This window comes from Callorhinus ursinus, unplaced genomic scaffold (assembly GCF_003265705.2).
Source record: "Callorhinus ursinus isolate GAN/ISIS: 27379988/994484 unplaced genomic scaffold, GSC_fseal_2.0 scaffold26, whole genome shotgun sequence".
In the NCBI taxonomy this organism is placed as follows: Eukaryota; Metazoa; Chordata; class Mammalia; order Carnivora; family Otariidae; genus Callorhinus; species Callorhinus ursinus.
In genome coordinates, this window is record NW_027397088.1 from 20785710 (window position 1) to 20810332 (window position 24623).

At 43.2% G+C, this 24623-nt stretch overlaps 1 protein-coding gene across 3 annotated transcripts in view; it reads left to right on the top strand.

Annotated features, from left to right (window-relative positions):
* Window positions 1-24623, top strand: part of CDKAL1 (CDKAL1 threonylcarbamoyladenosine tRNA methylthiotransferase) — a 654884-nt gene that overhangs the window by 621898 nt on the left and 8363 nt on the right. For all 3 annotated transcript variants that reach the window (XM_073877631.1, XM_025891077.2, XM_073877632.1), the window contains one exon: window positions 2589-2753. In XM_073877631.1, coding sequence (XP_073733732.1) covers window positions 2589-2753 — 165 coding nt within the window. The remainder of the gene's footprint in view (window positions 1-2588; window positions 2754-24623) is intronic.

The following is a 24623-nucleotide window of genomic DNA, read 5'->3' on the forward strand; positions in this document are numbered from 1 at the left end:
CAGCGAGCCGGCGCAAAGGGCCCCCCACTCACCAGCTGCCACACCACTAGCCAGCCCGGCTTCTCTTTCAACACTGGGGATTCCACTTCCCCAAGATGGGAAGCAGTTCAGAAGCAACCGAAGAAAACAGAGCGCCTCCTTCAGGGGCCATGGCCCTGGAAAAGGCCGAGGAGGAGATGGGCTCTCCCCTCCTCGATAGGAGGCTCTCCCATAGGCGCAGGGATTTCGAGGTCACTCTGGACTCTATTAACTTTTCTTTTTTAGATTTTATTTATTTGAGAGCGAGAGTGAGAGAGAGAGCACAAGCAGGGGGAGCAGCAGGGGGTGAGGGAGAAGCAGACTTCGCTGAGCAGGGAGCCTGATGCGGGGGACTCGATCCCAGGACCCTGGGATCATGACCTGAGCTGAAGGCAGGTGCTTCACTGACTGAGCCACCCAGGCGCCCCTCTATTAACTTTTCTTAATACCAAATGTGTTTTCCTACTTTTTTGTTCCTTTCTCATCAAATGAGAAGTGATTTTTTTTTTCCCCCTGTGGGTGAAACTAGAGCTTGGGAAGCGTCTTCAGGGCAGTGTGGGCAAGTCAGGGCAGGGGAGGGCAAGGGAAGCCCCCTGCCCGTGTCGGAGAGCGGGGAAGGCGTAGCTGGAGAGACCTCCCGCACTGGTGATCCCTGGGGAATAACCCTAAAGTGGGCTCTGGGTCTTCAGGAAACGTGGGAGGGGCTTCGCAAGGCCCAGACTACACATGCCCTATTCCGTACCCAGCAGAAACGACAGCTGAGGAAGGGTTCCCAAAGCTCCACGCTGGAGCTGAGTTTCTTCTGCATTTTCCATCTCATTAGTTGGCTCCAGAGAGCCATTTTCCTATTCAGGCCAACCTGCTCAGCCCTGGGGAGGAACTCGATTGTATTTTGGTCGCCTCTTCCCTCTTTTCTCTGCCATCTGGGTTTCTGCCTCAGCGGGGAACTTGTTTCCCCTTCATTTTAAAGGCAATGGCATGCCTCATTAGCTGTTTCTTCCAATTTAAAGCAGTCGGGCTTTTTCCAATTATTAAAACTGGAGGGGGAAAAATAACACTGAGCCCTTCATTGAGATCAAGGCAGCAGATCAAGGAGAGTTATTTTTCCCCAGAATAGTACCACATCTCCCAGGGACAGTTTACTCTAGAGATTTTCTTGTTTTATAAAAACCGATTTAAAAGGGCTTTCATATTCTGATACTAAAGCTCTTTTAGTCCGTGTGTTGCTGTGAGTAATTCACCACCCAGCTGACCTTTTTCCTATACTTTGAGGCCGTGGACTCAGTGGTCATAAAAAAAAAAAAAAAAAAAAAAAAATCAAACCCAGAAAGACCAAGATCCAGCTTCGCCTCCCAGAGAAATCGGCCGTGGCACTCTGGCTCTCATCTGACTTGTTTGTCTCTACAATGAAGCATATCAAAGATTTCAGAGGAAAGATTTTTCTAAAATAAGATGAGTTCCAGAAGTGAAGATTGTATCTAGATATCAAAGTATTACTGGATTGGAATTAGTCTATTTGTTTTGGATCCTAACTTGAAAAGGACTGGCGAGCGGCTGAGGCACTGAAATAGAAACATGAGGGAGACACACGGCGTGCAAACCTCCTCCGGGTCCCCAAGGAGGGGAACATTTGCTTGAGGTAAACAAGTGCTTTTATCAGAAATCTCGAGTGGAGAGAGACCGTCTGACAGTTTCCTGTGAACTAGCCAAAGTAGCCTTCAGAGCCGCCGATCCTAGGTGGAGGTAGACGTAACAAACATATGCATTTCATAACAGAGTGAAAGAAGTGAACAGGAGCCGTAAGTTAAAGGAGTCATTTAGCTCCAAACACCAGTCTTTGGGCCATTAAAAAGGTCGCTTTTAAATGTTCTTCCTCTCCACCCCCCAAATCACACGCCTGTGCTCTCTCTCTCTCTCTCTCTCTCACACACACACACACACACACACGCTCATATACACACAAACATGCAGGCCTTTATTTGAAATGTCTACTCAAACCATGATTCTGATGGCTGACTTGGCAGGTATTAAAAATATAAAGCTTTCATCAGTGTTGTCTCAGTTTTCTTCGTTGCATGGGACAGCCAAGAAGAGCAGAATATCAAAGGCCTGTCCAGAAGTGACTGGCTGGTTGCTGGGGGCTCTCCCGGGTCTGCCTGCCCCATGCCTTAAGACGGCAGGTGTCCCGCAGTGAAGGGGCATTGTCTCCAGTCTGGAAGCTCCTCCCACACGTGCCTTCCTTGCCAACAAGACCTCCAGATCCTTGAGCCAGCTAGAAGGTGGAGCCTACTCGGGATAGCATCTCGGGGCAGAAGAAAAGATATTTGGGGGCAGCTGGGGAAACCTGAATCAAGGATGGACTTCGGTGAATAGTAATACATCAGTATTGGTTCATTCATTGTGACAAATGTATCGTACTTGTGGTAGGATGTTCGTAATAGGAATGCGGGATGAGGTATCCAGGAATCCTCTGCTTTCTTTGCAGTCGTTCTGTAAATCTAAAACTGTGTTCTAAAATTGAAAGTTTATTTTTTTAAACAAAATTAAGCCTTCTGAAATTTTCTTTAAAGGTTTTAGTGCCAAAGAACCCCACATTCATGGGAAAAATGATCGAAGTGGACATTTATGAATCAGGCAAACATTTTATGAAAGGGCAGCCGGTGTCAGACGCCAAAGTATACACGCCATCCATCAACAAACCATTAGCAAAGGGAGAAGTCTCAGGTTTAACAGAGGTGAGTAAAAGACGCTTTTCTCTCTAACTTGCTGGTAAAACAGCAGCTGTGGAAGCACAGCGATTGCAGACCGTGTTTCTGTTATCATTTATGGTTCCCTTTTTATGTATGCAAGAGGCTTTCATCCTTCCTGACAGACTGAAATCTGACTTAGAAAGATGCGTTTTCACTGAGGCCTTTAGCTTTGTTCCTCCTGTAGAGGGAATGTTCCCGCTTCTAGGCCAGACGCAGAGGGGAAAAGGCCTTCTTTTCAAGTGGAAGGTGGAACGCTGAAGATCCTCTGATCCAGTGTCTTTCTGTGTCAGTGGATCCCAAGTAGAAGGGAGTGAGGAGAGGAAGGTTTTCTCGCTTTACAGAGCTGTTGATAATACAGTAAAAGCTTACCCTTAAACAGGCACTAAAGCGTGTCTGTGTGTGTGGTGAGGGTGCCTTTCTCGAGGGTGTTCGTTGAATATCTGCTTTGGTCATGTGGAGTGAAAATTAAACAATTTTTTTTCCTTTCCATAAAAAAGTAACCTGACCCCTCTTTTATACCTTGGTGTAAATCTGGCTGTTTGCCAATCTCTCTCTCTCACATTTCATTGAGCTACAGTTGTAAAAGCTGATGGGGTGTGAAATGAAAATGTGTATCACATTTCTAAGCATCATTTGATGTCCTTTCTCCAACACAATTGTTAAGCACTCCAAAAAAAGCATGCAGCAGTGACTTCACATACGGAAAAATGAGAAGCAATATTTATCTGGCCATCGAGTTCCATGATTGTTTGAATATATGTATTATCTTTCCCCTCAAAATAAATTGCCAGGGCATGTTAATTAAGCATCAAGCGTAGTGACAAAGAGGGTCCTGTTATCTATATTCTCACTCACTGTGGTGATGAACTCTGGTGTCCAAACATGAGTGAAGCCTCTCGGGAGCCTGACAGGTGCATGTGAAGAATCAGCATGCACAGCCATCTGACTGATAATGGAGTGATGCAGGCTCGCCTTTGTCAGGGCCCTGCCAACTCTGTGTCATCCTGCTCAACCAGGACTGAACCCTAGTACTTGATAAGCATAGCCATTAATGGTTGCTGTTGTTTAAAAAAAAAAAAAAATCCTTGGGGTTTGGGATGGATGACCAGGAAGGAACAGTAGAATTCAAAATTTAAATTCTCTTGCTTAGAAATTTGGCTTCTGATGTGTTAGTGAATACTTGAGAGATTTTTAAAGGAAGTTGACTTTTTGTTGTTGTTGTTGTTGTTTGTTTTTCTACAGAGTATGTATTACAAGGTTGACTTTAAATTACCACCATGGAAAGGATTTCGCAGCAAATGGTAGTAGTGGGCAAATGATTGTTTCACAGATTTAATTCCTTCAATGTACGTCTATTGAAAAGGATTACATTTTGAAACATTATCCTAAACAAAGAAAGTAATACCCTTTTGTTAGTTCCTTGACCATCCTGTTACTTGTTACAAGGGCAGTGCCATTTAAATTCGGGGGGGGCAGCCTTTTCCTGTCCCCCCCCCCCTTCCTCCGTCCCTCCAGCCTAGAAGACGTGTTGTCATCTCTTCTACCAACGGCCCTTCTCCGCACCAGGCTGTCCCAGCTCCTAGGTGAGATGAGGAAAAGGTCACTTGTGTGTTGGCCCTCCTCGGTTTCTGGGAAGGGGCAAGGCCACACGCATGAGGCCGAAGGGTTAGGACTGTCGATTCGGATATTTGCATCAAGGGAAAATCAGGCAAGTCTTCCATCACCATTTGTGACTTCCTGTACGTTAACGAGTGTAGCTTTACACTTCATTACTTGTCAGCTCTTAAAGATATGCCAAGCTCGGAGTCAAAAAGCCTTCTTCAGTGAATTTGCCCTGATGTTAGAAATGTTTTTGCTGATAATATAAACCAAAATAAATTAAGCAGGAAGAGAACAGCTTCTTCCACTTTTATAGAATAGAGAAGTAGATGGTAGAAGTTGGAATCATGTCAGACACTTTGAGCTCTTTGAGCACCGATGAAGGTGCTGGATCTCTTGAATGAAAGAACCAGCTTACCTTGTCCGTGGATGAAGCATTGCCCTCGGGTCCAAAGACCTGAGTTTGCATCTGGACTTGCCGGTCTACCCTAGCCATGCAACTGCTGAGCTTCATTTGGCCTTAATTATGATGGGAATACTAATGTCTAGCTCATAGGGTCATTGAAAGGAGTCCATTTGGTAGTGTATGTAAGCCACCCACTACTATTCCTGGAACATAGTGAACAGCCACCAAAGGGTTGTTTCCCCTTTCCCTTAAATCTAGTTGCCTCTAGAACAGGACCTAGTACTACTAATTATTGTGTTCCTTGTTTTAGCCCTCACCGTACAGTACATGCTGTATGGGGGTAAGCGAGGGGGGTGGATTTCTGTGTTAGGATAATCTGTTCAGGGCCAGAGGACCCATCCCATAGGAATGTGTTTCCGCATTTTGTAGGCGTTTCCTTAGTTTTTCTAGAATGGTGACCTCACCTGTACACTTTGTAAAGAAATCTGAAAAGGTCAGAGCATCTAAAGCAAAATATTGTCTTACAAAACTATTGTCCATAGTAAATGCATTTACCCTCGTTTGAGAATTTTATGATTCTTCTCTAAGTATTGAGCCTGATGCTACTTTAGAGTTATTTTGTCTCACTTTAGGCTCTGTTGGCATCTTCTGATAAAACTGGTGAGAGGTAGAACAGACTGGGGGAAGAAGCACAGACTGGGCGGGCATCATGAGATCCAGATTATAGCATTCTGGCATTTGCTATAACAGACTTTGTGACCTTTTGTATGTCACTTAGGTTCTCTGGACCTCAGTTGTCTCTGTGATTCTGTGATTGAAATATTCTATTTGACAAAAATGGATTGGCTGCCTACCCTGTGTCAGGGCTTTAAATTCTATAAATATTAATAGACATCAGGCCTTGTTATTTTCAGATAATAATAAATAAATACCCATAACATGATGGAAAAGGAAAGCAATAACAAAGTCAAAAGGTTACTGTCCTCTAAGAAATTATATGCTAGTGGAAACAGCATAATAATAACATCTTTTTATGATTATTCCTGTCTTTCCCTTCAGTTTGGTTAGAGGAATAGAGAATTAGAAGGTGAGGGCGATAGGAAAGAATCAAAATTAGTCTGGATGTTTTTAGGGAAGATGGAAGAAAACTGCTACCTATAACCTAATAAGGAACATTTTTGAGTAAGTACAATTTTAAGGATAATCAATTTCAGAAAAAGGTTATATAATAATTAAACAGTAGAAGGCATCATGGAGTTCAAAGGGATAAATATAAATCAAAGAAAGGGGAGATCGTGCACTTTTATATGGAAAGTATCAGGGGGCTTTGTTCTAAGGAGGAAGCAAGGGATACATACGTTTTCATAGATGTTCTCGGATAATAATTCTCAAGTGTGGTCTCCAGACTTGCAGCATCAGCAAATCTTAGAACGTGTTAGAAAGGCACAACCAGACCTGAATCAGAAACTCTGAGAGCAAGGCCCAGTAACTTGTTTTCTTAATAAGCTCTCTGGGTAATCCTGATGCATGCTCAAGTTTGAAAACCACTCTTCTAAGAAAATGATTCACAAGTGGGAAAGAATGTTTGCTCTTTATAAAAGCAGTTTTAATATTGTTATGTAGTAATGCCAAATTTCCACACTTCCAACTTCAGAAGACAGTGTGGGACAGCATTCCCTTGGATGGTGGAGACCGTCTCATCTATGTATTAATAATTCTTCAGAAGTGGGTTGTAAAAATGATTGTGGGGACATGCAAAAGTCGCATGCATGTGGGGAGGGGGTATTTAGTGGGAGGGGCCGGAGGCATAGGAACCATGAGAAAAAAGCACAGTTTTAAGATGTTGAAGAGCAGTGATATTTTTGCCATGCTTCCTCATAGAGCCTAAAATTGTAGTAACATATCCTGTTCAATGTGATGATCGTTTTATACAGTTGAAGGTTCCTTAGAAAATTGCTATGCCATCCAGTCATGTCACCTGAAGAAAACCTGCAGGGAAACAGGGCCTACTATCACCTGCACCAAATTCCTGACCATTTGATAATACAAAAAATTACCCGAGAGCCATCATCAAAGACTGGGATCGAGGAGTTGTTTTGTTTTAACTCATTTATGGAAAATTTGTACGATAGCAAAGTTCAAGCGTAATACAAAAGCAGAGAGAATAGCCTAATCATCTCACATACCCATCACCCACCTTTAATATGTGTAACTTCTTTCTTCCACACTGAAAATCCCAGCTCCCGATCACCAACGTAAGTGCTCATGTGCTTTATCCTGTAATACTCATGTGACTGTCCAGTAATGACCATACCAGCGCCATCACCAACAATGTGATTACTGAGCACAGAGTTTAGTGGTGGTGGTGGTGGTGGTGGTGGTGGTGGTTTTACAGGTTTCTGTTGCTGGGTATTTCCCTTAAGGGACATCCATGCAGATAGTGGTTGCCAAAATCACTCCTCTCTGCACGGCTCTTACCAGCCGATGAATACTCTGCTAGGAGCATCTGTTCCACTTTGTTTTCAGTTTTTTTGGAATTTTAAAAATTTAATTTTGTTTCAGAATTATGTAAAATATTTAACAAAATCAAATCTACGGAAGTATGTTCTGAGAAGTTCACCTTCTGTCTTCTCCACCCTGTTTCTTCTCTTACCTATTTAAGGAATTTGTTTTAGTTTTGGGCTTATTCTTCCAATGGTTTGCTTTAACAATACAAACAAATACATGTACATGTTTTTGTCACTTCCTTCCTAGATAAATTGTAGACACTTTTGCTATTTTTCATTTGACAGTGTATCTTGACAGTTACTGTATAGCAGTATATAAAAATTCAATGAATGTTTTTAATGATTTTTGTTAGGCTCTTAAACAAAATACATGAGAGTGCATTGTTCTAGTATCTAAGTTGAATAATATTACAGTGTACGAAACCCAACATCTTTTTGGTCAAAGATAGGCGGGATTACCTCAGAGTATTAGGTGGCCAGAGAAACAGTAGGCCAGTCAGAGGTTAGGAGTGGTCAGCCACGAAAGCACAACACGGTCTAGAAGCCAGCCGTGGCCGTGAGCACCTGCATCCAGAAGAGAGGATGCTTTGGCCATGGGAGTTCAAAAACTCTAAAGACCGTCCCTATTTGGAAGTGAATGCAGCTAGTTACCTTAGCCTGGTACCATTATACATTTGATTCATTTACTTCCCTTTGTTGAGTCTGTGCTTATGAGTCAACCTTGTGATTATAATTTGCCTTCCTATGCATATCTGCCAACAGGAAGAAAATAGATTTATTCAGCCTTTATAAGTACACTGTTAATAAATTGGCATTCTGGTCTCCTTTGTTCTGTCTTTGTGGTCTTTTCTGTAAGTGAAAGACAGTTTCTGAGCTTTCAGGGTTGTGAGCCAAAAGCCCTGGGCCCTGTGAAATTCCCCAAGGTCACAAACGCCACCTCATGTGACCTCTCAAGAGGCAGCAAGGGATTTTTCCTCTCTTAGGACCCACTCTGCCATTAGCTAAACATCCCATGCCTATTGCTATGACTCAAAGCCAGCACTCATGGCATGCTCATTATAGGCCAAGTACTATGCCAAATATCTTACACACATTCACTCCTAACCCTGTGAGGAAGGTACTGTTATTATTCCTCTTTCATAGATAAGGGGTCTGAGCCTCAGCAACTCAATAAAGAACCGAAGTCACAAAATTAAGAGGTGGGAGAGTCAAGCCAGGATTGATATGCAGTTCTTACCAACTTTCAAGCCTATGTTCTTGTTTTTGAATTGTGGTAGAACATACATGTATATAAATCTTATCATCTTCACCATTTTTAAGTGTCTAATTCAGAAGCGTTATGTACTGTACATTCACCCTGATGAGCAACAAATCTCCATGACTTCTTTCATCTTGTAAAACAGAAACTCCATTCCCTTTAAGTAGCTCTCCATCCACCCCTCCCCCCCACCCTTAGCAAGCACTGTTCTATTTTCTGTCTCAGTGAATTTGACTACACTGGGTACCTTATTTAGGAGGACTCATACAGTATTTGTCTTTTTCTGACTGGCTTATTTCACCCAGCAGAGAGTCCTCAAGGTTCTTCCACATCGTACCATATGTCAGTGTTTGCTTCCTTTTGAAGGCTGAACAATATTCCATTCTATGTGTCTGCCACATTTTGTCGATCCAGTTATCTGTCAGTGAATAGTGCGGTTGCGTCCACGTTTTGGCTACTGTGAATAATGCTGGGACGAATATGGTTGTACAAACACCTCTTTGAGACCTTGCTTTTTCTTCTTTTAAGTATATACCCAGAAGTGGACCTACCATGGCCTATAGGAGTTCTATTTTTAATATTTTTAGGAATCATCAGACTGTTTTCCTCAGCAGCTGCACCATTTTACATTCCCACCAACAATGTAGGCTTCCCATTTCGCCACATCCTCACCAACACGTGGTATTTTCTGTTTTTTTTTTTTTTGTTGTTGTTGTTGTTGTTGTTGTTGTTTTTGTAGTGGCCGTCCTGATGGGTATGAGGTCAGGCCTGGATTTTTCAGTCCAGGCTCATACCACCTTTCCCTTTGGAGTTGCAAGAGTCTTACTGACAACTTTTTTCTATATACTAGTGTGGGCTTAACGCTGGATGCAGAGAGAGAAAATGATGAGAAAATGGACAGTATTAACCATCTTCTCTGTGTTCTGTGGAAAGTGGTATTCGAGTTATCAGCCTGTGTTAGGAAGACAGGAGAATATGAACCCTGCCACTGCTTGATCAAGGCTAACTAGTTTTACTCCTGATGTTCTTTTTTCTTTTGTGGCCCATGTTCTAACAAATCACTTGAATCCTACCATTTCTAAGATTGATAAGAAGTCAGAGCTATGGGCGCCTGGGTGGCTCAGTTGGTTGAGCGGCTGCCTTCGGCTCGGGTCATGATCCTGGAGTCCCGGGATCGAGTCCCACATCGGGCTCCCTGCTCGGCGGGGGGGCCTGCTTCTCCCTCTGACCCTCCCCCCTCTCATGTGCTCTCTCTCTCTCATTCTCACTCTCTCAAAAAAATAAATAAATCTTAAAAAAAAAAAAGTCAGAGCCATTTTGTGCCTGAATCACAAGAAAATTCTCTCTGATTCCGAACTTAAGTAGTGAGTTTTATTCTAATGATTTTCTCTTTTTGAGTTTATTCCTAGTAGGAAAGAATTGCTTTAAAGAAAGAAGAGGGAGGGGGGCTTTGTGAAAAGAGCTTGAGATTTGGAGACTCTCGTGTTTGGGTTCAAATTGAAATTACACGCTACTCTGCTTCTGTACAACTTCCTTGATCACAGTTTCTTCATTTGTAAAATGGACACATTTGATCCACAGAGGACTAAATTAGATAATGTGGACAGAGTGCCTGGTGTATCACAGGTATATTAATATTTGATAAAGGGATTCAGTAAGTATAGCTTTAAAAATCAGTGATTTCCTGGGTCTTGATTTTTCTTACTTCAATTTTTTTTTTAAATGTCCTTTACTTCCATTGGCTTTCACTCTACAGTACTGGACAGTCGGTTAAGAACACTGACGCTGGATTCTGATTACGTGGGTCTGAATCTTTGTTTCACCACTTACAAGGAGGATGACCTTGGGTAAACTACTCTTCCTCTCTCCACCTCCACTCTCTCCGCTGTAAACGTGGTTAACAATAGTACCTGCTTCACGGGATTACATGGAAATGGCTTAACAGTCAATGAAGGTTGGCCACTCTTCATATTATCATTATTAATTTGTGATACATTCCAAGCAATGAAGCAGAGAAGGTAAAAATTGCCCAACCTTTTATCATTTCAAAAGTTGTCATCAGGGTGTCTGAGTGGCTCAGTCAGTTGAGCGTCTGACTCTTGGTTTGGGCTCAGGTCATGATTTCAGGGTCGTGAGATCAAGCCCTGCATCAGGCTCTGTGCTCAGCATGGAGTCGGCTTGAGACTCTCTCTCCCTTTCCCTCTGTCCCTCCACCCTGTGCACTCTCTCTCTCTCTCTCAAATAAATCTTAAAAAAAAAAAAAAAGTTGTAATCCTCAGCTGTTGACTTCCTACAAAATGGCAGATGAAAACAGACAAACTTGGAAAAGCTCCTCCCCATGAGAACAACACATTAGCAGAAAGAGACTCCATAGCAATTTAATAGCATTGCCTGTTCTTCCTGACAGACATTTCTCTCTCTTTATGCATCTTTCTAAAGGAGAATATTCTAGAATGGAGAGCTGGACCTACCATTCTGTTTCTCAGAAGTGATGGGAAGGCTGCCCCCAGGGTGCCTGGCTGCCACCTGTTTCTCATCTGCTGAGACTTTGATCCCTATAATGGATTCACTTGAGCAGCTAGATAGCTCAGCACCAACACAGCCGACTGCACATGGAAAGGAAGCAGAATTTTAAAGGGTGGCATGGTTTGCCTTCATTACCAGACAAAGGACCAGCAGGATATTCAGGTGTACTGAGTTTTATGTACAAACCATACTATATTTTCGGAGCTCTGACCCTTACAAAAGCACCATTAAAGTGCTTTCCTCTTCATCTAACATTCATTTCCAAAACCACTGAAGTGAAAGGGTCTATTAGTTCAGGGCCAGATTTGAAAGCACATGAAAACTGCATTCATGAGGTTAAGAAATGGCTTAATAATTAAGTTAAAACAGTTGAAAGTGGATCTAATTTCAAACAGATCAGCTAACCGTGTTAGAAGCAAATGATGATGTGTTCCTTCCTATTTTCTTTCTACCCCTAAGATACCGGCTCCAACCCCACACGGTTTTTCTCATTTCTTTTTTTTTTTCTTTTTAAACCTTATATAAGATTGACTTCTTCATTGCCTGTATGTTAAATTGGTGTCACACACCATGAAAAACATAGTACATTTGATATTTAGTCCTTTTCTTTCATACTGAACCCAATTAGTGTCTTTTGCCCACCTGTTGGGACATAGTTGGGTGTATCTGGACGCCATCTAGATACATAGATTTTATTCTGTACTGCTGAGCTATATATTTTATTGGGCATTACAGCTGAACTCAGGTGATTATGTCAGTTCAGGATGCACTTAGTATGTTTGCAGTACCTTTTGTGTACGTGCTTGTTTACCATCCAAAGTATCATCCAAGCAACCCGCCACTCAACAATTAGCTTTCTTTTTTTAAAAAGATTTTATTTATTTATTTATTTGACAGAGAGAGACACAGCAAGAGAAGGAACACAAGCAGGGGGAGTGGGAGAGGGAGAAACAGGCTTCTGGCCAAGCAGGGAGCCCGATGTGGGACTCGATCCCAGGACCCCAGGATCATGACCTGAGCCGAAGGCAGACGTTTAACAACTGAGCCACCCAGGCGCCCCAACAAGTAGCTTTCATTCCTCTTGCATCACCACTTGTGCAGCCACTGACGATAATTTCCTCCTCCTGAGGCTTGGCACTGGGGCATGGTGAGGGGAACTACAGGCATCGAGAAACTAATTGCACCTCCATAGTAATAATAGCTCCCAGTCAGTGTGCCTCTCCTATGTGTGCGACATTAAGGCTTTTTACCTGTGTTACCTCTTTACCTGTGTTACCTCACTGTATTCTTGTAGCCTCGGCCAGGGCAGCTAGAGCACAGGATCTAGAACACAAGAGCACTGCTGTGCTCGCTCACAAAGAGGCATCAGAGAGGGGACTGGGGCAGGTGCTGTCCCTCCCTCTGGACCCATTGTCCACACTGCAGGAGGGAGTAGAAGGCACAGCGAGCTGGAGGTCAGAGGCAGGGGCAGACTCCCAGAGCAAGGAAGGAAAAAGACTAGGCCCCCTGCGACTGGATTGTTCACACATGCGTCATGCGTGTGGCGTCTTATGGTGGGTTTCAGCATTTACCAACCATAATGTTACCTAGGCACTGGCCCAAATATTGGCGGTAGAAATAACAGATGTGATCTGGCCTTTGAGGAGGTTTTAGTCTGGGTGTTGTTCTGGTAATACTGCTCTTCATCGGGACCCTGGTAGGCCGGGGTTGAGGTGAGGGAGGGAGTCTTACGTAGGTACATTAGCTTCCCCGTGCAACTGGGGATAATGGCTCTCGGGGTGAAAGTTTTATGGGCGATTTTTATCAAGTCTAAAATGAATTCATTAAGAGCAAAAGGTATTCTTCATCATAGAAGCACCAAATAGAAAAAGCTTTCTTAGAAAAACCAAAGTGGTATCTCAGCAACACCCAAACATGAAAGGTCAGGTAGGCCCAATCTCCTATCCCCACTGATGGGAGGAGGGAGACTCCAGGAGAGGATTTTCTCCTGTGATGATCTAAACTCATGTGTCCTGAACTGCACTTTCGTGCTCTTGCTGTGACTACATTACTCTTCCTTCGGATGTCTTTCCCATTTTCCTCCGTCGGCAGTGACCCGTGCTAGCATGGCCATGTGCCTCGTTTGCCTGGGACAGTCTTGCTTTACACCTGTTGTCCTGATGTCATTAATCATGGTGCCCCTCTATTCACTCCCCACCACATCCTGGTTCGGAAGATGAATTACGCGGCCATCCCATCAGTTTCTAAAGCAGACCCATCACTTTGCTAAGCACTGCTTGGGACCCAGAAGTCTAGGATGTGGTCCTTGCCTCAGGGAAAAGAAAGTGTAGTTGGGAAGAGAAGATAATATGTGTTTGAAACAAAATATGTAACATAGCAAGTACTCAATAAGAAATTGGAAGCTAGGAATCTCTGAAGGTTGGAGGTATCAGGGGTTGTGTGGGTCAGGGTTCTTTGTAGACAACAGAAGAGCGTTCATCTAATTTAAACAGGAAGGGAGGGATACAGTTTGCAGAATTGTTGGAAGTGCTGGCGAGTAGACTCTGCTAGAGCAACAGAAACAACACCCAGAACCACATAGAAGCTGCTGATAAGAAGTGTTCCCTCTGCCCCCACCCTGCACCTCAACGCAGAGCTCCCAAGCCCCCTCTGCCTCCTCACGAAGCTCACTCCACAATCAGGGCCTCACGGCATGGCCTCGGAGTGTGGAACCTGGGTCTCAAGCTTGTGCCCAGGGACAAAGGAGGATGGGAGACGGTCCTTGGAATCTGTAGTGGTAAGAATGCTCCGTGTGGAGACCTGGCAGCGTGACGAGGTTGTTGGAACAGTTTCCACTGCAGAGGGTGTCATGCATGTGCTGGGGTTAGAACCGGGCTTGGAGGGTGGAAAGGGCCGAGGCAAGCAAGTGAAGAAGGACATTATTCTTGGTGTGAAAGGAGCACAAGTCAAGGGACAGAAAGCACAGGAACAGAGCTGGCGTCATGTGGGCATCCATACGCAGACGTGGGCCGGTGGGAGGCCGTGGGAAGTGTCGGCTGTGAAGGGGGAGACCGTTGGGTTCTGAAGGCAAATAGCATGAGACAGAAGTTAGGCTTTGCTGCATGAACGCATGAACTCTGGAACCTCGGGCTTCACCTAACAGAGTTCTATTTCCTGCACACACTGCAACGCATCTAGTACCTTGTGGTGGGCAGTTTGGAATCAGGATGGTCTGTTCCACACAGCCCCTCAGGGACGACCCAGGCTGATGGCAAGCGGAGAATTGCTGGAGAGCCAGGCTCTTCCCTCCCTCAGCCCTGGAGCGGCAGATGACGTTTCTGTTCACAGCCCTTGATCAGAATATTCACATGGCCCCACCTACTTCAAAAGTTTGGGAAATACATACTTATGAATAAGTAAGGAGAAGATGTGGGTAAATGCTAGAAGCGTCTGCTGTGGCCTGTTGGAAAGTTTTTGAACATGAGCATAACCATGACAGTCACCTGTGGGAAGAAAAACTCAGGAGCACTGGGCCACCCTGTCTGTCCTGCTCACCACCAGCTCCCCAGGCCCAGCACAGCGCCCGGCTTCTAGTTGGTGCTCGGGACATATTTGTTAAATGAACTTGGCTCTCAGTGACATGCAGGGTAGAATGGATAGTTTCTCGACCACAGGCAGAGAAGTTGAAAATAAATCTATTACTTCAATTTGGGATATTAGTATATTCTTCCACGACTAAGAAAGAAAAATCATAGTCAAGCTGCACAACCTGTTCTTGGAAGTCATTTGACGTCCTGATAAGCAGATTGCAAAAGCCCCGTTTTAAATTGATAATAATCTTGCAAATTTAAATTCTTTTCATGGAAACTGTAAGGATGAGTACTTTAGACCTGGGATGCTTCTAACCATAAATTTGCGTTTTCTTCCCTTTTCCTTTCTAATGATGAATCTGACAGCCTGTTTCTCCCATCATACTCACAGTATTGACTTTGAGATGTGCCTCAAATAACAGAACTATGGATATTTCTGTTTTCTAACATAGTTTGCAGTGCTTTAAATTTAAAGGGTTTTGGAGAAACAAATTTTCTCCTGCCCGCTGTCTCCCCAGTGCAATTCTATAAAATTACTGGGAAACATAAATATTCAAGCCATATGTCAAGTCAACAGTTATCTGTTAGGAAGTCAACCTATAAAAATGGGATGCATTGCCCTTCAGATTTGCCACCACTTGAGAAAGCTAAAGGACCACAAAAGCAAAGAACCATTGCAGATGTACTTTATCAAGATTAGCATTTTCCTTCCAGAAGCTCCTGGCTCCCAGGGCTTGTCTCTCTTGCAGATATCCGTTCTGAAAGAGAGTATCTCTTCAGCACATGAGCTTTGGAGTCATACTGTGTGGATTTGGACTTTTGGCTCTCTTACTAACTGTATGATCCTTGGCTGATCACTTACCCTCTCTAGGTATGTTTCCTCTCTTATAAATTGGGAGTAATAGAATCTATCTGACAGGGTGATTTTGACGAATGAGCTAATGCATGGGAAGCACTCAGAGCCTTACCTGGCATGTAGGAAGTGATCAATGAATATGTGGTGTGAAATTGGGGGCGTGGTGATAGTCAGTGAAGATTTATCTGGGCCCAGTTAATCAAGATGCTAATGATAATTGTGTCCATGGGCCATGGGTGATGTTTTGCCCGAATCACATACATACTATGAGAAGAGGACTTGGTCATTCGTTTTTTCAGGTGCATATATCACCAGCGAGAGCATTTGTAAAGTCTAGTTGCCTAAAATAAATATTCACAATCGTGATTTAAGTTCCCCTTTTTCACTGACTTTGCGTGTCTATTTCTTTTGTCTGATCCCCTCAGATGAGGTCAGTTCCTTTGAACAATCGCAAAACATCTATGGTAGAGGATAGTGTTATTTGCTACAGATCTTTTTCTTTTAGATATTCTTGTAGGAGGTAATTTCCTCTTCTGTGTTGTACTATATTATCTGAAAATAAACAGTCTGCCTAATTGGTCTCCCTGTTTCTACCCTCTATATAAATCAGATCGTGTCTCCCTTATGTTTAAAACCATCAAGGATTCCATATGACCCAGCATATGTACCCAAAAACTGAAAGCAGACACTTAAGCCAGTACTTGTACACCAGTATTCATAGCAGCATTATTCACAATAATCAAAAAGGGGAAAGAACCCAAGTGTCAACCGGCAAATGAATGGATACACAAAATGTGATAGATACATACAATGGAACTTGACTCATCCATAAGAAGAAATGAATTTTTGACACAAACTGCCATATGAATGAACCTTGAAAACATTGTGCTAAGTGAAATAAGCCAGGCACAAAAGGATAAATATCATATGATTCCACTTATATGAAAGATCTAGAATAGGCAAATTTTATAGAAGCAGAAAGTGGATTAGAGGTTACCTGGGGCTAGAGGTAGAGATGGGGAGTTATTTCTTACTGGTTACAGAGTCTCTGGAGTGGTGAAAAAGTTTTAGAAATAGCGGTGATGGTTGTACAACATGACGAATATAATTAGTGCCAGTGAATTGTGCACTTGAGAATGATTAAAATAGTGAATTTTATGTTATATATATCTTACCATAATAAAAAAAAGTTTTTCAAATGTTCAGTTTCCTCATGCTCACAGTGGAAACAAAAGTCCCAGCCTATAAGGCCTAGTGTCTTGGCCCCGCCATTGCCCCTGTGATGTCATCATTGACCTTTCTAGCCCTTGAATGTGCCAAACCAGCCACACTGGTCTCCATGCTGTTCCTTGAATGTGAACACACCAGCCATTCTCCCTCAGGAGGGCCTTTCCACCTCCCAGTCCCTCTGCTTAGAACCTGCTTCTCTTAGATGCCTATGTGACACATCTGTCATCTCCTTCATTCAAGTATCTGCTGAAATTCTGCCTTATCAGTGAGTCCTTCCTGAGCAGCTCTCTATAAAACAACCACCCCCACCACAACCTAGAACCACCCCTATCCTTACCCCATTTTTCTCCATGAAAAAATCTCCCTGTCAGACACACCACATATTTACGTGTTTCTTCGTCTCCATTTACTAAAATGGAAACTCCATCCATAAGTGCTGGGATATTTTGCTTCATTCCTTTCTTTGTCTTTAATGTCTAGAACAGTGCCTGGTACGGCAGAGCACATGCTTAGGAAATGTCTATTGAGTGAATGAATGAATGAATGTATTTGTGTTAGAGATAGAAATAGACAGATAGGTAATCCCTGATTAAAAGGATTGCAAGACCCAATATCTGGTCATCTTATATATCAGTTAACTCTTGCCACTATAAATGCCTTGTGACACAATCACAAAACTTAGAGCAGTCCAGCTAATCTCAACTGTTGGATGGTTTTACCTTTTGACAACGCGGTGTCTGTGAATTGGTGTCTCATTGTGCTCTCTAATTACAAATGAGGTTGGCATATGTGTATACATTTGTTGAATTTCTTTGATCTATTTATTTAGATTTCCTTGTCTTTTAGCCTCTCATTGGCGCCTTTAGAATTTCGTGTATTTTTGTGATTTAAGAATGGTTTCCCTGCCTTATGGGTTAGAAAGGTTTTCTGCCCACATTACCTAAAATTTTTCCAGTTCTGCCTTTCCCAGGTAAATAATCAATCTACCGGGAATTAATTTTTAAGGATGGTGGGTAGGAGTCAAATTTCATTGTTTTATGTGTGTATAATGAATTGTTCCAGAAAATTTTATTGGAAGTCCATCTTTCCTAGCAGTCCAAAATGCCTCTGTTAGAAAAATCACGTCTCAGTATATATGTGAATCAGTTTCCAGCCCTCTACCTGTCATCTTTTTATATTAGTTGTCTATTGCTGTGTAACAAATGACCTCAAAATTTAGCAGCTTGAAACAAAAAAACATTCATTATCTCAGAGCGTCTGTGGGTCAGAAATCTGGGCAAGCGCAGCTAGGGTGCCTCTGGTCCCGTGCCTGTTGGGAGGCTGCAGTCGGGCTGTTGACCAGGCGTGTAGCCTTACTTGAAAGGTCAACTGGGGGAAGAGCTGCCTCTAAGTTCCCTTGTGTGGGGATGGTGGGATTCCATTTCCCATGGGTTGTGGGAGTGAGGTCTTGATCCTTCGTGGCCATTGGGCAGAGGTCTCCTTCAGTCTCTTCTCGTGTGGGCTTTAGCGTAGGACACCTCACAACAAGGCAGCTGGCTCTCCTCAGAGCAACAAGCAGAGAGAGTGAGAAACAGGGAAGCTACGAGGTGGTTTTTTTTTTTTTTTTGTGACCTAATTTCAGAAGTGGCATCCCATCATTTATGTTGAGTGTTATTAATTAGAGGCAAGGCCGATCAGCTCACAGTCAGGGGAAGAGGGAAGTTGTCAGAGCAGGATGTGAATACTGGAAGGCAGAGATCACTGGGAGCCATCTTGGAGATTGCCTGCCACACTTCTATGGTGATGTAAACAATTAAATCTCCCTGTATTAATCTTCTCTATTATTTTCAGTGACATCTGGTAGGGTTGTTTATTTTTTACTTTTTAAGAACTATCTGTATTCAAAATAGAAATAGAAAGGGGAAATGAGCATGCCTTGGGATGGAGTTTTAGAAGAACACATAATGGAATTTTGGAAGTGAGGGGGAAATACAGATGTGAACTTGCTTCAAAGAGCCGATTTTAATGTAATCATGGTAAGTGCATACCATGTAATCTTTCTTAACTGGTTCGTCTGAATTTTTCCTAGCTGAATAACTATCACAGTGATCTGTAGGAAACATTTTACATGTTAGCTCATCATTTACGAGATTCTTTGGACAGAACAAAGCACCTGCCATCTCCTTTATTCATTTTATACAGTTCATGGAGCTCAGTAATGCTAGAACCATATTCCCAGTGTCATTGAAAATGATGCTTAGAACAGGGTGGGAGGGTTGCATTGTAGTAGTGGTTAGCATCACACATGGCTTCTTTTTCATTTAAAACACAAACATCTGCCAACACACTCTCATGGTTACCTAGTGGGAAGAAATACTTGGGCGTAATTATTTTGAGTTGAATTGCTTGCTTCAAGATTAACTTTCGTACACCTGATTGTTCCGTTTGTCGACATCTTAGTTCACAGCTTCCTGTATATACTCCATGGAATGAGGGTGGTTTCAGTTGGAGCTTAAGAGATTATCAAAAAGACTTCATCATCAGGAAAGCATCTGGATCCAATTCACCTTAATTTTTTTCAGCTTTGCCACACTGGTGGGGCCACATTAGCTTGTACAGATGCATACTTCCAGCCAGTGTTTCAGGTTAGAGGAGTTCATTTCTGCCATCATCATGAACATGGTGATTACTGACTTCATAGTTCTCAGGGAGCCTTTTGGTTCCTTCTTTATTTCCAGTCCTGTGTGTGTGTGTGTGTGTGTGTGTGTGTGTGTGTGTGTGTATTTGTATTTGTATTTGTGTATACATCTGTGGCTGAAAAAGAGACCTACATATACATTCTAGAGTAGTTTCCAAATTTTGACATAGTAAATAAATAGCTTGGGTTTTAAGGGCAGCTAGTAAAATTTAAATCACAATGAATAAGAAGTAAAAATGAATGCATCTCCAGCTAAGATGCCAGACCTTTGGTAACATACCTTTCGGCAAAGCTCGCAACCCCTTGGTTTTTGTAGAACTAAAGAGGTTACGTATAAACAAATGACAACACCCCACTGTGCGCAAAGATATTTATGCTGTGTTATTAATTCTAGACCCCCTTCTTCTACCCTGCACTCCATGCACTTATTTGGTAAATGTAACAAGCCAAGAACTAGGCCAGTGTCAGGCATTTGAATGGACACATGGTGCTAAGTTAGAGAAAGATGAGGAACTTTCAAGAAAACGACAGAATTCAGGTAGAAGACCACAACTGGAGGGTTGAGGAGGCCTCACAAAGACTGGACCGCCACCATTGTTCATTCCCAATTATCAGGGACTGAGGCAACAGTTTCCATTAGAGATACTTATATTAAGAGGTGCTTCCTTAAGTGTATATTTTGGGAATTAAAATGCAATTATGATAGAGATAACTTTCAGATATGAAGATGATTTTGTATTTAAAGCAGACTCTACAGAGTCAGGAGATTTTGAGGGTCTTTTCTGATAGCATACTGCACTGCGTAATGTATATTTTAACATAATTTCCTTGCATTGATCACATATTTGGTGTTGATAGATTTTCTGCATAGGCCATATGTGCAGGCTCAGCTAAAAAAAAAAACAAGAAGGTGGTGCTGAACTCTTAACTTGAGTTATGAGCTATCAGACATTTTTTTCTTCATCTCTAGTAGCTTTCCCTTAAAGCTCTAACAATGCCTTTGAGCCATGAGAAAAATTTACACATAATATTTTGAATCCATTAAAAGAAGTTCAGAGCTTAAGAGTTGTTTTTGTATCTCTTGAGTCGGATGAATTACGACGTGACAGAAAACAATAATTAGGTGATGTGTCGACGCCGAGCTTTGATTTTTGGTATGATTATCTCTTTCTTTCATTTGGCTCAGTTGAAGTCAGAGGATCGGACATCCTGAAAGAGGGGTCGCCCAGACCACGTCCTGAAAGAGAGGGTTACCCAGACCACACAGAGGCACATCAGAGCTCTTCCTTTGGTGAATGTCAAGGCAGAATTACTCAGAATATAATCTGAAATGCATTTGATCATACGGCAGATAGTTTAATAATTTATTTTTGGCCTTATTAGCAAAGCCTTGTATTTACTCTGCTGTCACCAAAACAAGATATAAAACAAGATCATAGTGATTTTGTGTGTGCGGTGTGTTCTGGCTTGAAATTTTTTTTCTTTGCAATTTTAATGACCTGATAGCAATTACACATTTGAGGTGAGAGGATGTGGGGGAAATTACATGCGGATAATGCCGAATTTAGAATTGCCTCTGCCCAAAAGTGATACAGAAAGGCTGACAGGACTGTGCCCTCATCATGTAACTCTGTGACAGAGGTTTTATCATGTAAATATTTTCCCCAAATAAATGAAAAGATGTAGCTGATTCCAGGTTTAATTTGTGGAGTTCGTTACATGCCAGTGTACCTACAAAGCTGATGGACAGCGCATAGAACATTCTTCGCAGAGTCTTCAAGAACTAGAAACAACTAAGATCTTTGGTTCAGAGAGAATCGGGCATTCCTAATTATATGATATTAAGATGCTCCCAGTTTGAGGAATTGTCTGGAAGAGTAGTGGAGAAAGGTAGCACGGCACCCTCCGTCCCTGTCTGACCCTGGAGCGCGGGGACAGGGTGTCTGTCAATCCGAGGAAGGCAGCTTGCAACGCCTGCAGGTGTCAGGGACAGAAGAACTCATTTAGACGCTGCACGGCGAGATGGGAAGACAGGTGGCGACTCTCTTCCAGGGGTATCTTTTATTTGAGCAGAACCAGCCCAACTCTTCCTCATTAAAACAGATTTTGCAACATGTTCTAATGTGAGCAGATCGTGTGTGTGTGTGTGTGTGTGTTCAGAGAAAACGCAGCAGTGTGCCTTCTCTGGGTCCCATTTACAAAGTCTCGGCATGGTTCAGAACTGCAGGTCAGGTGGGGTGCAGCGTCCCTGCAGGACCTGACCTGGCTTTTCCCAGAATGGCCTTTCTGTAGAGAAACGCAAAACACCACCATTGCGTCCGTGAGCTGCAGTAGCAAGTAAAGGGGATAAAGTCGGCTTAGAAGGAATCTCGATCCTGATAGTCATTTGATATGCTGTGCCTTGATTTTTCTCATTTCTCTGTATGGCGTTAGAAACGTACCTCTGATGTGTTATTACCAAGGCTGAAGCCAAGCCTCTCATCGGCTTCACCATGGATACCTGCTCCCCATCAATAGGGCAAGTTGGGATTAAGTCATGTTAACAGCTTCCCTGGGAATTTGGAGGGAATGAAAGAATGCATATAGAGTACTTAGAGTCGTGCTGGGCACGTGGTGACCAGTGCGTAAATGCTTCTTGTCTACCTAGTGTTTTTATATAGAGGCTGTCGTCCACATGTCCTCCTGGATCCTTAGGCTTCTGGTTCTGTGGCCATATCACATAATGCAAGTTATAAATATTTGGGAGGAGGAGGCACTGCATGAGAGGCCTGTGAACGGCATGACTTTCCATTGGAAGGCCAAACCCAACCAAGAAAAGGATAAGATGTTTGCACCTGTACAAAAATATAAATGTAGAAGGCAAAGGAACACATAGAAGTACAAATACCCCTGCAGAGAAGGTTCTGTTCATTGACCACCTCCTTCAGGTCCTTATCTCTTTCAGCTGAAAAAGCCATGAGTAGGACAAGCATGGTGGCTCAGCAGGTCTGTGTGAGCAGAGGCTGAGCCCTGGGGACCCCATCTTCCTCCACCAGGAGGCTTCACGGCCAGCCAGCAGTACAGTCACTGGGAGGTGCCCTGCACCCCTTTTCCCTGTAATGTGGAGAACATCAGGCTTCTGTTGGAGTGCATTCTCTCCTGCAGCTGGCTCAGCTCTGCCTGAATTGAGCACACCTTCTGGTGGGACAGTGAGAACACAGGGAAGTCACATATGCCAGGAATGGTAAGCACAATAATGTGTTCACTCACACACACACACACACACACACACACACACACACACACACAAGATAACCCAAGTCCTGATCCCAGCAACCTGTGAATGTGCTGCCTTACATGGCCAAAGGGAACTTCAGGTGTATGATTCAATTAAAGGTCGAGATGGAGAAATTGTCCTGGGTTTATTCCCAGGGGCCAAGCGTAAATCACAAGGATCCTCATTGAAAAGTCTGTACTACTGGCTTTGAACCTGGAGAGAAAAGGCCACAAGCCAACGGATACAGGCAGCCTCTAGAAGCTAGATAAAGAGCAAGGAGACCAATTCTCCCCTAGAACTGCCAGAAAGAATGCAGCTTTGCCAACACCTTGATGTTAGAATTTTCGACCTCCAGAATCGCAAGCGAATGAATTTGTATTAAAACCTGAGGTTTACGGTAATTTATTAAAGTAACAATAGAAAACTAATGTACCATGCTACTTCTCTGCTGGCAAGTTTTTCCCTGTTGGTACTATTGTATTTTTATACTGTGTTGTATCGATGATGTTTGACCCTCTGTTCCAACTACCCCACAATCTAATAAGAAAGCCAAGAATAGGTAAATGTCAATTTATATGGAAAGACTATGTGCGCCTGTATAAAATGTGCATCTCTAGTACTAAGGAGCAGGTAGAAAGGCAAATATCCTTTCAGCCAGCACTGCCCACCCCCATCGGTGCTGGGCCCTGGGCATGCACTGGCGAGGCTCCTCCCGAGGAGTGCTCATAGGATCTTGCAGGAGTAGACAGGTCATTTACTACCACCGACAAGGGCCATGATGAAGGCCGGCCAGCAGGATGCCCAGCCCCACAGAGGGGAAACACCTCCTTCCTCTGGGGCTGTGCGCTGGTTGAGAGAGTTTTTCCTGCAGGAGGTCCCGTCTGAGCCCTGGGAAAACAATCTCAAGAGGAAGCAGGGGGCAGGCAGAGAGTGGAGGAGGGGAGCTGGCTAGTTCAGGCTAGGCACAGAACCTAAAACCTTTGTGGAATCAAGAGTGACCTGTTTCCTTTCCTTTTTAGTTTCCTTGAAAAAAGATGTTATAACAAAACTAAATATCAAAGGAAAAAGCAGATATAAAAATGAGCCTCTGGCACGTGTGACTGGTGAACCCTTCTTCATAAATTGTGGGTCCAAGTTTCCCTTCACATATGAGATGGTTTTAGTTAAGAGCCATTCAAGAAGGCTCACTCCACAGAGAGAGGCAGAGCTTCTCCATCGTGGGTTAGCGCTTGTGAGGGTAGTACCCAGGACGGGACATCTTTGTCTCAGTGCTGGTGCTAAGTGCTGTGGGGAGCTCTGGGCTTCCCCACGTTCCGGGTCACACTCCTGGGATGTAATACAATAGCCCTTCATGTAGACCTTCTGCATTCCAGACACCCCACCCGGGCACTGGGCGTATTACTTCAAACCCTCTTGACATCATCTTATGGTACATATTGATATCTCTGCTTCATAGAAGAGGTAACTAGGCTTCGGGGGTTTAAACCACTTGTCCAGGGTCATACAGCTGCCAGATGTCTGACCCTGGATTCAGTTTCTGCCCTGCCAGAATTTGAAACCCATGCTCATTCGTTATATACCGTGTGTCCCCTGCTGATGCAGAAGGGACAAAAATAGTCTAAATCAGTTAATCATATTTGAGAAGCAAATAAAATAGCAACTTCATGATTTTACAAGAAGAATATCTGAGACAGTTTGCCAGTTCCATTAGAACCACAAAACACCAGGGAATGTGTTAATCTTGAGTTTTACATGCTCAAAAAACTTAATATGCACACCTCACTCGATCCTCCTAACAGCCCTATGATGTGAAAATACTAATTTCTTAGGTGATTTTATGTGGAAACAGAGAAGATAAATCGTTTGCTCCCAAATCCTAACATGGAGGTGGGATTAAAGGCCAGAACCAAGGCCCTTCGTGCCCCCAGCACTGGTCCCATGTGACCTAGGTGCCCTGCATGTGCTCGGGTG